General features: G+C 35.8%; 1 protein-coding gene across 5 annotated transcripts in view; it reads left to right on the top strand.

Annotated features, from left to right (window-relative positions):
* The window catches only part of lamb2 (laminin, beta 2 (laminin S)), a 79,391-nt gene that overhangs the window by 42,895 nt on the left and 23,396 nt on the right, over nucleotides 1-13,100 (top strand). For all 5 annotated transcript variants that reach the window (XM_005162045.5, XM_073938122.1, XM_005162046.5 and 2 more), the window contains 9 exon segments: nucleotides 2,740-2,942; nucleotides 3,038-3,158; nucleotides 3,245-3,433; nucleotides 4,539-4,718; nucleotides 6,132-6,244; nucleotides 6,652-6,731; nucleotides 6,818-6,953; nucleotides 8,837-8,995; nucleotides 9,089-9,216. In XM_005162045.5, the coding sequence (XP_005162102.2) occupies nucleotides 2,740-2,942; nucleotides 3,038-3,158; nucleotides 3,245-3,433; nucleotides 4,539-4,718; nucleotides 6,132-6,244; nucleotides 6,652-6,731; nucleotides 6,818-6,953; nucleotides 8,837-8,995; nucleotides 9,089-9,216 (1,309 nt within the window).

Below are 13,100 nucleotides of genomic sequence, written 5' to 3'. Positions count from 1 at the left end.
GGTTTGAGAATGTTCTTATAACTGGGTGGTCACGAATGTGTGGTTGATGGTGGTTTGTTTTAATTGTCAATTACATTTTTGCTGGCATCATTTAGACTTCATATCAGAAAAATAACCTTTGCTAAAACAAAAAGATTTTATTTCAGAGTCAGATCTGTTCAAATACATGATATGTTAAAAATGTGTTTTCTAACACTTGTGTATGTTCACAGTAAATGCGCTGTTCAAAGGTTTGATGTAATTTAATTTCTATAAATATATTTTTGAAGGCTGAAAAATACATAAAATTTGTAATTTTGTGAAAAGTTCCCCATTGTAAATAACTTTTTATATATTAAATAAATATAATTATATTAAGGGTGGCATGGTGGTGCAGTGGGTAGCACTGACGCCTCACAGCAGGAAGGTTGCTGGTTTGAGCCTCGGCTAGGTCAGCTGGCATTTCTGTGTGGAGTTTGCATGTTCTCCCCATGTTCACGTGGGTTTCCTCCAGGTGCTCCGGTTTCCCTCACAGTCCAAAGACATGCGCTATAGGTGAATTGGGTAATCTAAATTGTTTGTAGTGTATGTGTATTATTGAGTTGTATGGGTGTTTCCCAGTGATGGGTTGCAGCTGGAAGGTCATCCGCTGTGTAAAACATGTGCTGGATAAGTTGGGGGTTCATTTCGCTGTGGCGACCCCTGATTAATAAAGGGACTAAGCCGAAGGAATGAATAATTTCAGCCAACCCAGTACTGGGAAACATCCATAAACTCTCACATTCACACACACACTCATACACTGTGACCAATTTAGCTTACCTAATTCACCTATAGCGAATGTCTTCAGACTGTAGGGGAAACCGGAACACGCGGAGGAAACACAAGCGAACACAGGGAGAACATGCAAACTCCACACAGAAATGCCAACTGGCCCAGCTGTAACTCGAACCAGCGACTTTATTGCTGCAAGGCAACAGTGCTAACCACTCAGCCACTGGGCTGCCCAATTTTTGATTTAATTTTAATAATAATAACTTTTATTATACATGGCAAAGATGAATTTTCAACATGGTAGTTTGATTTTTTTTTATTTCAAAACTATTTTATGGCCAAGAAACGTTTCTTATTACAAAAAAATCAATAATATAAATGTGGGTATATTTAACAATAATATTTTAGCTGGAGATGTTTTTTATGGATTCTTTAATGAATATAAAAGTAAAAGCATGCTAGCAACATGCTTACTTATGCAAGCTAAGTGTTAAAACATAACAACATGCTAGCCATACCTGTCAACATTGGGATGTGAAATATTGACAGGTATGCCCCCCCCAACCTTTCAAAAATTCCCAAATTGCTAAATTTGTTTGTCTGGAGCTGTTTCATTGTAAATGAACAGTTAAATGATCAGTAATAGGTGTTATTATTATTTACAAATAAAAAAATAGTATACATTAGCAGCATATAAATTAGCAAAAAATTCAGATAATTAACATGTTACCTATTATAAAGAAATTGAATCAGGTTATCAAATCTCAATCTTTTCTTCACTTTATAACTTCCACATTCTGATTAAAGAGCAACAAATGACTAAATGACTGTTTTGAGGATTGCATAGGAGGGGCGACGGCACCTGTAATGAAAAGGAAAGGGAATCCCGATGCCTTTTTATTTATTTTAAAGTGTTTTCATGCCGAAATAAAGCAAAAACACTGACATTTAAGAGGAAGGGGCTTCTGTTGGTGGTTCAGCGGTATGGGTAGTGTATAGGGAGGATGGGCTCTTTAATGTTTATTGCAACTTTTGCAACGAGAAAATACCTTTACGGGATGATGGCAGGATAGAACTGTAAAATACAGGAGAATTCCAGGGAAAACGGGAGGGTTTACAGGTATGATGCTAGCTTAGTGTAAAACAATCTTGAACCTTTCTTGCAGCATGTTAAACGATGCTTAGAAACAACATTTTCAAACATGTAAGCAAACATGTTAATTTATTCTAGCGACATCTTAAATCAGGGGTGTCCAAACTCGTTCCTGGAGAGCCGGTGTCCTGCAGATTTAAGCTCACTTCAGCACACTTGCAAGGATGTTTCCAGAAAGCCTAGTAAAGCTGCAGTCACACTGGACTTTTCTCCCTATAGACTATCACTCATACGCAGCCGAATGCGTCAGACCTGAAACGCAAGCTCATGCGTCAAGTTTCGCAGATCGCTGCATTGGAAAGTTCAAGCTTAGCGAAATCTGACATGTAAAAATCGCATCACTTGAATGCGTGAGACCAATCAAGGATCAAAACATGACCTCTCTGGACAGGAGTTTAAAACATAGACCAATCGCTCGCTTTTACGACAGAATTTTGCACGCACAAACTCTAGTATGACCGCAGCTTAAGAGCTTGATTAGCTAGCCCAGGTGTGTCTGATTGGGGTTGGAACTAAACTTTGCAGGACAAATTAAACAGGTTAAACCATGCTAGCAGTTTGTTTAAACATAAATCAAGCTAACTCTTTATTTCTTTTCAATCTTTTAAAGCTGTTAGAAAGGCTACAAGTCTTTGTCAGGCCAACATAAAAGTATTCATTTTTCATTTGGATTTAAATGAGCCCAGACATTTGAATGCTAATTTATAATCGGCCTGCTAATCTTGAACACTTCAGGGTTTGTTTTCTATCCATTCTGGCATCAAAAGTGGTGTTGGTGTCCTTTTACTTATAAACTTGTGTCCTCCACTAACCTCAGTGTCTCCATATCACAGACCAGCTGAAGATCACAAATCTTCGCCTGAATCTTACCAAGCTGCACACTCTGGGTGACAATCTGCTGGACTCACGGCCTGAGATCAAGGAGAAATACTACTATGCCATGTATGAGCTGGTCGTCAGGGGCAACTGCTTCTGCTATGGCCACGCCTCTGAGTGTGCGCCAATTGAGGGCATCAGGGATGACATTGAAGGCATGGTAAGTTAAGGAGTTGCTGGATAATTTTTTGTACCAAAATAGAGAAGTTGGTTAATATTACAAGAAACGCTGACGCTTAGCATTTTCATTCTTAGGTTCACGGGAGGTGTGTGTGCAAACACAACACTAAAGGACTGAACTGTGAACAGTGTGACGACTTCTACAATGATCTGCCCTGGAGACCAGCAGAAGGCCGGAACACTAATGCCTGCAAGAGTAATTATAGATTCTAATATAGATCACACCATACATAGTGGCATAAATCTCTGATATCATGGCTAATATATTTCTGTTTTTCCCAGAATGCAACTGTAATGGTCACTCCAACCAGTGTCATTTTGACATGGCGGTGTATTTGGCAACGGGGAACATCAGTGGAGGTGTGTGTGACAACTGCCTTCACAACACCATGGGCAGCAACTGTGAGAGCTGTAAACCTTTCTACTACCAGGATCCAACTAGAGATATTAGAGACCCTGGAGTCTGTGTGGGTAAGTGTGACTACTCACTTACTATCTTTCGGCTTAATCCCTGATTTATCGAGATATTTCCAGCTGCAGACCTACACACACACAATCTAGCGCACACGATCTAGGCAACCTCCTATATGGTTAATGACAGATCAGTCTTCTTCTATTTTGTCTTGTATAACGATGACTAACTGCTTAGGAGCATTATCGCCACCTACTGAATTACACAAGTATGGCGATCAAGACCGCCCGTGCTATGATTGCCATTCATTAGACTGTGAACAGACTCCCATTTTAGGTATTATTTCATTATTATATTGCATCAATCATTTTAACGTCTGTGCAGTTTTGGAAGTCAAATTATGTAAAAAAAATTATTTGTTGAAAAAGTTAAATTAGTTAAATTAAACCTATCCAATTTAGATTGTTTATAAATCTCTGAAAAAATGTTTCTGCAAGGCCAGCAATCGAGTATCTGCTATATTGACTATATTGTCAGATAAATAATGACTGATCATCTATGATGATTGTGTGGCAACATGCTTTACTACAAACCCCAAAAAATAGAAAAACCCTAAAATATAAAACTGCTTAGTTGTTAAACATGCAAAAACCTGATCTCTACCATGTGGGTACAATAAATTAAGTAAAAATGATATTTTTCCCTATTTAAATGAATTTATTGCAATTTCTCCTGCAGTAAGTTTCTCCAACATAAATGAATTTAATACAAATGTAAAGCATATCTGCACAATAAACATAAACAACAGTTAATTCCAAGGGTTAATACTAAACTTGTGTAAATAACTGAAAGTGAACTTGCCAGCGAAAAGCAGGAGAATAATTATTAACAATATATAAAAAATATATTGATGACGATGTCCAAGAAGATGTTAATAACATTAATATGCATTGTAACCATATATGGTTTGCCTAGATCGTGTGTGCTGGATTGTGTGTGCCTGAAACAAGTATGGGTCTGCGGGTCTGCAGCTGGATATTATTGGAGGGGTCACCACAGTGGAACAAACCACTAAATACATATGTTTTACACGGCGGTTGCCCTTCCAGCTGCAACCCAGCACTGGGATATAATAAACAATTGCTTTTGTTTGCCCTTTGTTAGCTTGCGATTGTGACCCAGATGGCTCTAAGAACGGTGGCGTTTGTGACGGCCATGATGACCCTTCTCTGGGCATGATTGCTGGACAGTGCCGCTGTAAAGACAATGTTGAAGGTTCACGCTGTGATAAATGCAAGCCTGGTTTCTTTGGCCTGAGTGCTAGTGATCCACGTGGTTGTCAACGTAAGTACAAGCCTTAAAAACTCTTAAATTCACTGAAATAATTGTGTTGTAGGTCTTGAATAATTTTAAACAGGTCTTAATTTTCTTACCCATTTGGGCCGACATGCATCCAATCACAATCCATTTGGCCCAAAAGCCAACAAACATATATTTTTATTTATTAATGTAACTGCCTTCACAATAAGTATACTTTTCACAATGTTAAACTTGTCATTTAAAAAGAGAAAGTAATATTATTTTTAAAAATAGTGTATACAACTAGGTTTATTTTTGACATGTTAAAGTATGTCGCTAAGAAATAATTACATTTGAATTTATTTATTTTTTATTTTTTTTGTGGCAAGCAAAAAAAAATCCATTGGCCCAATCGGGCCATTAGAAATAACCATTAGTGTTTAGCCCTGTATAAGTCAAAAATTTCATTCATAATGGTCTTAAAAATATCCTAAAAAGTCTTAAATTTGACTTGCAGAACCTGCAGAAACCCTGCTATACCATTTTTACCATTTTTAGACTATATGTACAGTTTGCAAACTCCAGTGGCCATTAAGTGAATTGCACCACTTACTCATTGTGAAATTATTTTTCATTCATAGAATGAATGCTAAATGAGTTATATGAGGCTTTAGTTTGAGTTAATCTCTTATATTTGCATGACACATTAACAATGCTGAGCATAATGGTTCTTATGGCATTATCCTGAACAATAGCAATTATTTCAAAGAGGCTCTCTTGAAATGTCACATCATTTAGATTTTTTCAGGCAGAAAACTGTCTTCATACAAAGTTTTTATATAGAAAAGAATGTTTCCACAGATAACCCAAGGAGCAGAGAAAGACATTTGGTGTCTTACTCTTAAAGTTTAAATAAATTTTAACATTTTAAAATTATTTACATAAAGATAATTTAATGTTGATATGTAATTAAAATCCAATATTAAAACGGTACACTCCTTTGTCTAAATAAATGAATATTTAAGTACAGCAAATATAAATAAAATCAGTCAATTAAAATGAGTTGTGTTTTTGTTAAATTCATTAAATATGTAATATTATAGATTACTAATTCAGAAGTCTGAGGTTGGAAAAAGTTTTTAATGTCTTGGAATGAATTCATTGATGCTTATCAAGACTGCATTTATTTGGTCAGAAATACCATGAAAACAAACATTGTAAAATAGTATTACAATTTTTAAGAACTTTTTTTTCATATATCATCAAATGTTATTCCTGTATTAAAATGACATTTTTAGTTGCCACTTTGACCTTTCAGAGCACTTTTTAAAGTCAAGATTACAAATGGATTTAATACCTCTGCACTTTTAGACTACCATCTATTTAAAGAACATTTTTCTGAATGTATGTTACTCGAGATGTAATACTGTCTCTTTTTCTTTCATTGGTCTTTATTAGCATGTAAATGTGACCCCAGGGGTACAGTTTCCGGCAGCTCCCAATGTGACCCTGTGAGCGGAGACTGCTTCTGTAAACGCCTGGTCACTGGACACAGCTGCAACCAGTGTCTGGTAGGCAGAGCTTGCCTTTTTTATTATTCCCCTCTGAGAACATTTGGTTACCGTTCACCTGTCAGCACTGCATGCTTTTACTGGTAGCTTGTATCTTCTCAACTGGGTGGTAACACGAACTGAGAATGTCTGCATTTAGCACAAGCCTTTATGGCAGGTGGTGTATGTTTACACACGGCTTAAAATGGACGAAAGAAAGAGCTGCATCCTGTAATTAGATAAGCATTAAATGCCTGTAAAATTACTGTGATGTCACATTGTTTTATAAATATGTACAAAGTTAATTCGGTATTGTTTTATCATGATATGTAGTATTCATTTCCATTGCTATGTCACATAAACCCCTTGTATATGTGCTGTTTTAAGTAATATTTCATTATTTCAAATTGTATTGTATTCTTCCACAGCCTGAGCACTGGGCCTTGAGTCATGATACCAGTGGCTGCAGAGGGTGTGACTGTGATGTGGGCGGAGCTACAGAAAACCAGTCAGTTTTATTCAGACTGTGCGGGGGGGATAAATTTGTTTTAAATGCATAATAATCAATCACATTGTGTCATTAACTGTCTTTAGATGCTCAATGGAAACAGGGCAGTGTCAGTGTCGAAGCCACATGATTGGTCGCCAGTGCAACCAGGTGGAGTCTGGGTACTTTTTCATGGCACTTGACCACTACATCTATGAAGCTGAAACTGCCAAACTGGGTCAAGTAAGTATAGAACGTTAACGAAATAAGACATTTGCTTTGTTCATTCATTTTCTTTTCGGCTTAGTCCCTTTGTTAATTCGGGGTCGCCGCAGCGGATGCCCTTCCAGCCACAACCCATCTCTGGGAAACATCCACACACACTCATTCACATTCATACACTACGGACAATTTAGCCTACCCAATTCACCTGTACCGCATGTCTTTGGACTGTGGGGGAAAACGGAGCACCCGGAAGAAACCCACGCGAATGCAGGTAGAACATGCAAACTCCACACAGAAACGCCAACTGACCCAGCCGAGGCTCGAACCAGCGACCTTCTTGCTGTGAGGCAACAGCACTACCTACTGCGCCACTGCATCGCCCATTTGCTTTGTTATAAATCCAATTTACTTTGTCTGATACAAAAATTTATTATTTAATCAAATGTATCAACAAAATAGCAAATATTTTGATTCAGGGGGAATGAAATACAGATGTCTTACAACAATATAAAAAAAATATTTCTTGGTACAAATATCAAACTTCTGGACAGAACTATAATTATTTCCTATTGAAATTTATATTACACAAATCTAATAAATAATTATCCATTATTTTGGCTAAAAACATCTAAATCTAAAATCTGCAGGTGGATTAAGGCATCACAGTATTATAATGCACAGTACGAATTAAAGAAATAGAAAAAAAAGTGTCTTTAGAAAAATCCAATAATGTGTACTTACCGTTATGTATGTCTGTTTTCTGTACTTGTTTCTGCTATTTTACAGATATATTTCTCTCTTAATATATATATATATATATATATATATATATATATATATATATATATATATATATATATATATATATATATATATATAAAATTCTATAATAATAATTCTGACTTCAACTGTATGCATATATACGTGTATATATGAATTATATAGTTGAAGTCAGAATTATTAGCCCCCTTTTGATTTTTTTTCTTTTTTTAATATTTCCCAAATGATGTTTAACAGAGCAAGGAAATTTTCACAGTATGTCTGATAATATTTTTTTCTTCTGGAGAAAGTCTTATTTGTTTTATTTCAGCTAAAATAAAAGCAGTTTTTAATTTTTTTAAAAACAATTTTGGGACAAAATTATTAGCCCCTTTAAGATATTTTTTTTCGATAGTCTACAGAACAAACCATCGTTATACAATAACTTGCCTAATTACCCTAACCTGCCTAGTTAACCTTATTAACCTAGTTAAGCCTTTAAATGTCACTTTAAGCTGTACAGAAGTGTCTTGAAAAATATTAAGTAAAATATTATTTACTGTCATCATGACAAAGATGAAATAAATCAGTTATTAGAAATGAGTTATTAAAACTATTATGCTTAGAAATGTGCTGAAACAATCTTCCCTCCATTAAACTGAAATTGGGGAAAAAAATAAACAGGGGCGCTAATAAGTCAGGGGGGCTAATAATTCTGACTTCAACTGTATATATATATATATAGTAATCAAGTAATCAATAAAAGTAATTTTGTTATAACATCAAATATTGTCTAAGCAGATATCAGTTAAATGTGAAACTGCATACAAATAAAAAACATGCATAAATTGTGACCTATGGGCAACTACTGTAGATATATTTGTTTTAAATGTACACTAAAAAGTCCAGGAGACTTTTTTGTCTACTGTACAGTTTATCAATTAATATAAAAATTTTGAGAATAATTCCCAGTACTAGGTTGCGGGTTGAAGGACATTCGCTGTGTAAAGCATATGCCGGAATAGTTGGCAGTTCATTCCGATGTGGCGACGTCTGATAAATAAGGCATTAAGCTGAAGGAAAATGAGGGAATGAATTTTGAGAATAACTACACATTATATGTAATGATGTATATTTTTTAGGGCTCTGTTTTTGAGGAGAGAGAGTACCAGCCGGGTCGCCCCATCTCATGGACAGGCACAGGCTTTGCACGAGCTCCTGAGGGCGGGACGCTGGAATTCGCAATTAACAACATCCCATACTCTATGGAATATGACGTCCTGATTCGCTATGAGCTTCAGGTAAACCATACGCTATAGAAACTACATGTCTCCCCATTGGCTTAATATTCAAAGAACAAGTGCATTTTCTCATATGCGTTTGTGTATTTAAAGATGCCACGTGACTGGGAAGAGGTGCGTGTTGTAGTGATTAGACCTGGTCCTATACCTACCAGCAGCCCATGTGGAAACACCATCCCTGCAGATGATCTGCTAACGGTGTCGCTTTCCTCTGGTGCCAGGTCTGTCAAACGAATGAATGAATGTTTAAAGGGATTGTTCACCAAAAACATTTATTTTTCATTATGTATATATATGTACACGATTCTGTAGATATAAAATAAAGGTATGGTAAAAACAAGCATATGGTACAACATCGATAATAATATTATGTGTAGGTCTACTGGTTTTTATAAAAAATTCTATTCTACTTATAATAATTATGATGTTGAATTATTATGTTTGAGATATATGCTTGCAATCTGTCATATTAGACAAATTTATTCACTGGTAAAATCAAACATTTGCCATTATCAGATTATATTCAACAATATATAGGCTAGAGTAGTTATACTGACACTGTAAACATTTATTTTCAAGCACAACTGTGGGTTCGCTATGAAAGAAAAAACATCAAATGCTTGTCACAATCATAACTCTAAAATGCGATATGATCATTTAAATGAAGTGCACACTTTCGGTTTCATTTAGACTGCTAAGTGCTTGTTCATACTTTGTGCGCGGCTCCCAAACGATCACTCTCTGCCACAAACTGAATATTATTTACAACTGTATTACCTGTTACTCGCAACATATGCAGGTTCTGTTCACTAAAGTAGACGCGCGCGCCCTCTCTGTGATAACAGCTCATGGTCAGCAGCTCACATCACGTGTGATTTCCCGGCCGTGAAAACATCATTATATGAAGACAAAAATGACATTTTAGGTGAATTATACCTTATAAATACATTATGTGACTCATTCAACATCATTTGGAGGTTTCAATGTCACCGAGCAATGTATGTGAAACAATGAAAAGACTCGTGCAGCCGCCTTTTCCTCTCTACTGAACTAGAAAATGAGATTGGCAGAATCGTAGAAATGCTGGATTAAGATCGTCTAGGGGTCGATTGAGATCGCGATCTTTTAACGATTAATTGTGCAGCTCTAATATATATATAAATATACTGTATACATTTATTATTCACTCCCCTTCATGTTGGTCTTCGACTGTTCTTCTGCCAATGGCTGACTTGAGAAAATTTACAAGACAAAAGTATTTTTAAGGAACACTATAATTGTATTAAACTGTAAATAATCATTTTTGTTTATATTACTATTATTTCCAGTGTTGGGGTAACGCATAACAAGTAACTCGAGTTACATAATAATAAGTAAGGTTATGCATTACATTAAAAAATGAAGTTATAATATTTAAGTTACTTTTAAAAAATGTAATGCAAGTTACTATTTTAGTTTAATTAATTAACTCTTTTTTTTAGGATTTATTTTTGGCCTTTTTGCCGTTATTAGATAGGACAGTATTGAGACAGGACGTGAAGTTGGAGAGGGGGGGGGGGGGGTATGGAAATGTCCTCGAGGCGGGATTCCAACTCGGGACACACTGACGTGCAACTGCACCACATGTCAAATTGCTGAATTAAAATAATGGTAATCATGTTAAATCTTGCACCCAAAGAGAGAATGGGCTCCCTGTCCACTGACAGCGACCAAGATGGCAGAACAGAGTCTTAGATTTCTGCAATGGAAGTATTCTCATTATTTTGAACGCATGGAAGAAAACCAGATTGTCTCAATGGACAGTGATTTTTCTTCACTAACAAGACAAAAAGTACAGAAGGAGCAAACTCGTTGCTTTAAACATTCATTAATCTGCCTATGCGACATGTATAGCTCTGGGGTCAGGATGTTCTCAGAAGATAACATTATCTTAAATAAAAAAAAATTGATGTGTTTTTTAAAGATAAATGTAGGTTATACAGTGAGTTGTTAATTGAGAGCTATTAAAAAAAGTTCTGAATGAGATCAAACCTCAGCCAGGTAAGAAAAAGAAACAGGTTAACTCAAAAGCAACGTAACACATTACCATAAAAATTAATGCAACTAGTAATGCAGCTAGTTACTTTTTTGTGAGTTACCCATTATGTAATGTATTACTTTCAAAAGTAACTTTCCACAACACTAATTATTATGTGTTAAGCCGTAGTCACACTAGACTGTGAGCTTGAAAAATTCTGTTATAAGGTGCTGCAAAAAGGGGCAGGATTAAACAAGATTATTATACATTAAAGAAGCGAGCGATTGCTCCATATTTTACATTTCTGTACAGAGAGGTCATGTTTTGATCTTCTATTGGTCTCACACATTCACGTGATGCAATTTTCCAATGCAGTGACATGCAAAACGTTTTCCACAAGCTTGTGTTTCTGGTCTGGCACATTTGGGTATAAATGGACACTCGCTTTGAATGTTATCACTCAATTGAATGGGCAATATCAGCTGATAGATATGGGCCATTAGGGGCTTTATCATCCCTCCACATGGTTAATCAACTGTAGATCACTTTCAGCAGCAGCTGGAAGTTGACGAAAATTACTTATTAAATGTATTTATTATTTATTATATTATTTATTACAGTTCCTATTAATTGTATTGTATTAATGTCTACCCCTACCACAACCCTAAACCCACCTGTCACAGTCATGTAAAAACAGATCTGGCTCTTAAGTCTTCTTTATTAGTATAGCTGATCAACCATGTTGATGGATGATAACAGCCTTATGAGCCTAACAGTAGGTGCAGAAGACCCCTACTGGCCCATATATATCAGCTGATAACCACTGATAACACCTATTCAATTAAGTGATAACATTTGAAGCAGGTGGAATGGAAGTCTGCGGGGTAAAAACTGTCGTGCGACCATGGCTTTAGGTGGTTCATTCCGCTGTGGCGACCACTGAGGAAGCACATTATTAGCACCTGAAATGATCGTTGTTATAGAATGCATGCTGTTGTTCAGCCGTGATGTCACAGAAGTGGAATCTTTACACATCGCCACTGTTGATTTTTAGGAGAAAAACTTTTTTTTTTTGTAATGGAAAAGAGAGCTTTTATACTCTGTTCAAATAATTGGGTTAAAAATACCACAACATATAACCCAACTATAGGTTATTATAGCACCTTCCCAACTGTGGGTTATTTTAACCCAATGCATTGGGTTATTTTGATTCAATGTTTTTTTTATGCTGGTATAACCATTGCTACTATTACTAGTACTACAATTAATTTTATTATTATTGCTGTGTAAATAAATAACATACAGTTTTCAAAAATATTAAAAATGCTTTATTTCCATTACATTTTAGTTCCAGACACTTTTGTTAAAATAATCAAGAATCACAAACAATGAAGAAACAGAACAAAGTACAGACAGTTAGGTACTGTGCAAGCAGAAATCCTCTGTTGATGGAACAGAATATGAAGCTCTGTGTGCTGTAGAGGCTGTCCAGCAGGTGCAGCGGGCTTCACTCATGTCCACAATGTACAATACATTTTAACCACATCCAAACGTTTCTAAAAGATTATCTTGAATGGTGAAACGGATATAAAAACTCAACACGGAGAGGTAATTTGATAAAAAATAACAACAATATTGTTGCGTTAGAGCTTAAATACACCTTAAAAGTTTAAAAAGTTTAAACTTTAATCAGTTGACTGTTGAAATTCAAAATTTAAACCCAACAGTTTGTTATTACAAAAGAGGGTTAAAAATAACCCAACAAAGCACCAAATATTTAACTTAACTGGTTGAGCTATTAATAAATAACCTAATAAAGCAGGGATGTCAAACTCAATTCCTGGAGGGCCACAGCCCTGCACAGTTTAGTTCCAACCCAGCTCCAGCACACTTACCTGTAGGTTTCAAACAAGCCTAAAGGACTCAAGTAGTTTGATCAGGTGTGTTTAATCAGGGTTTGAACTAAACTGTGCAGGGCTACGGCCCTCCAGGAACGGAGTTTGACATCCCTGTAATAAAGGTTAAAATAACTCAGAAAAGCACCAAATATGTTTAACTCAACCATTGGGATAAGTAGATAACTCAACA

Source organism: Danio rerio, chromosome 23 (assembly GCF_049306965.1).
Source record: "Danio rerio strain Tuebingen ecotype United States chromosome 23, GRCz12tu, whole genome shotgun sequence".
Classification (NCBI taxonomy): domain Eukaryota; kingdom Metazoa; phylum Chordata; class Actinopteri; order Cypriniformes; family Danionidae; genus Danio; species Danio rerio.
Note: the sequence above shows the minus strand (reverse complement) of the source record. Positions and strands in the feature narration are given on the sequence as shown.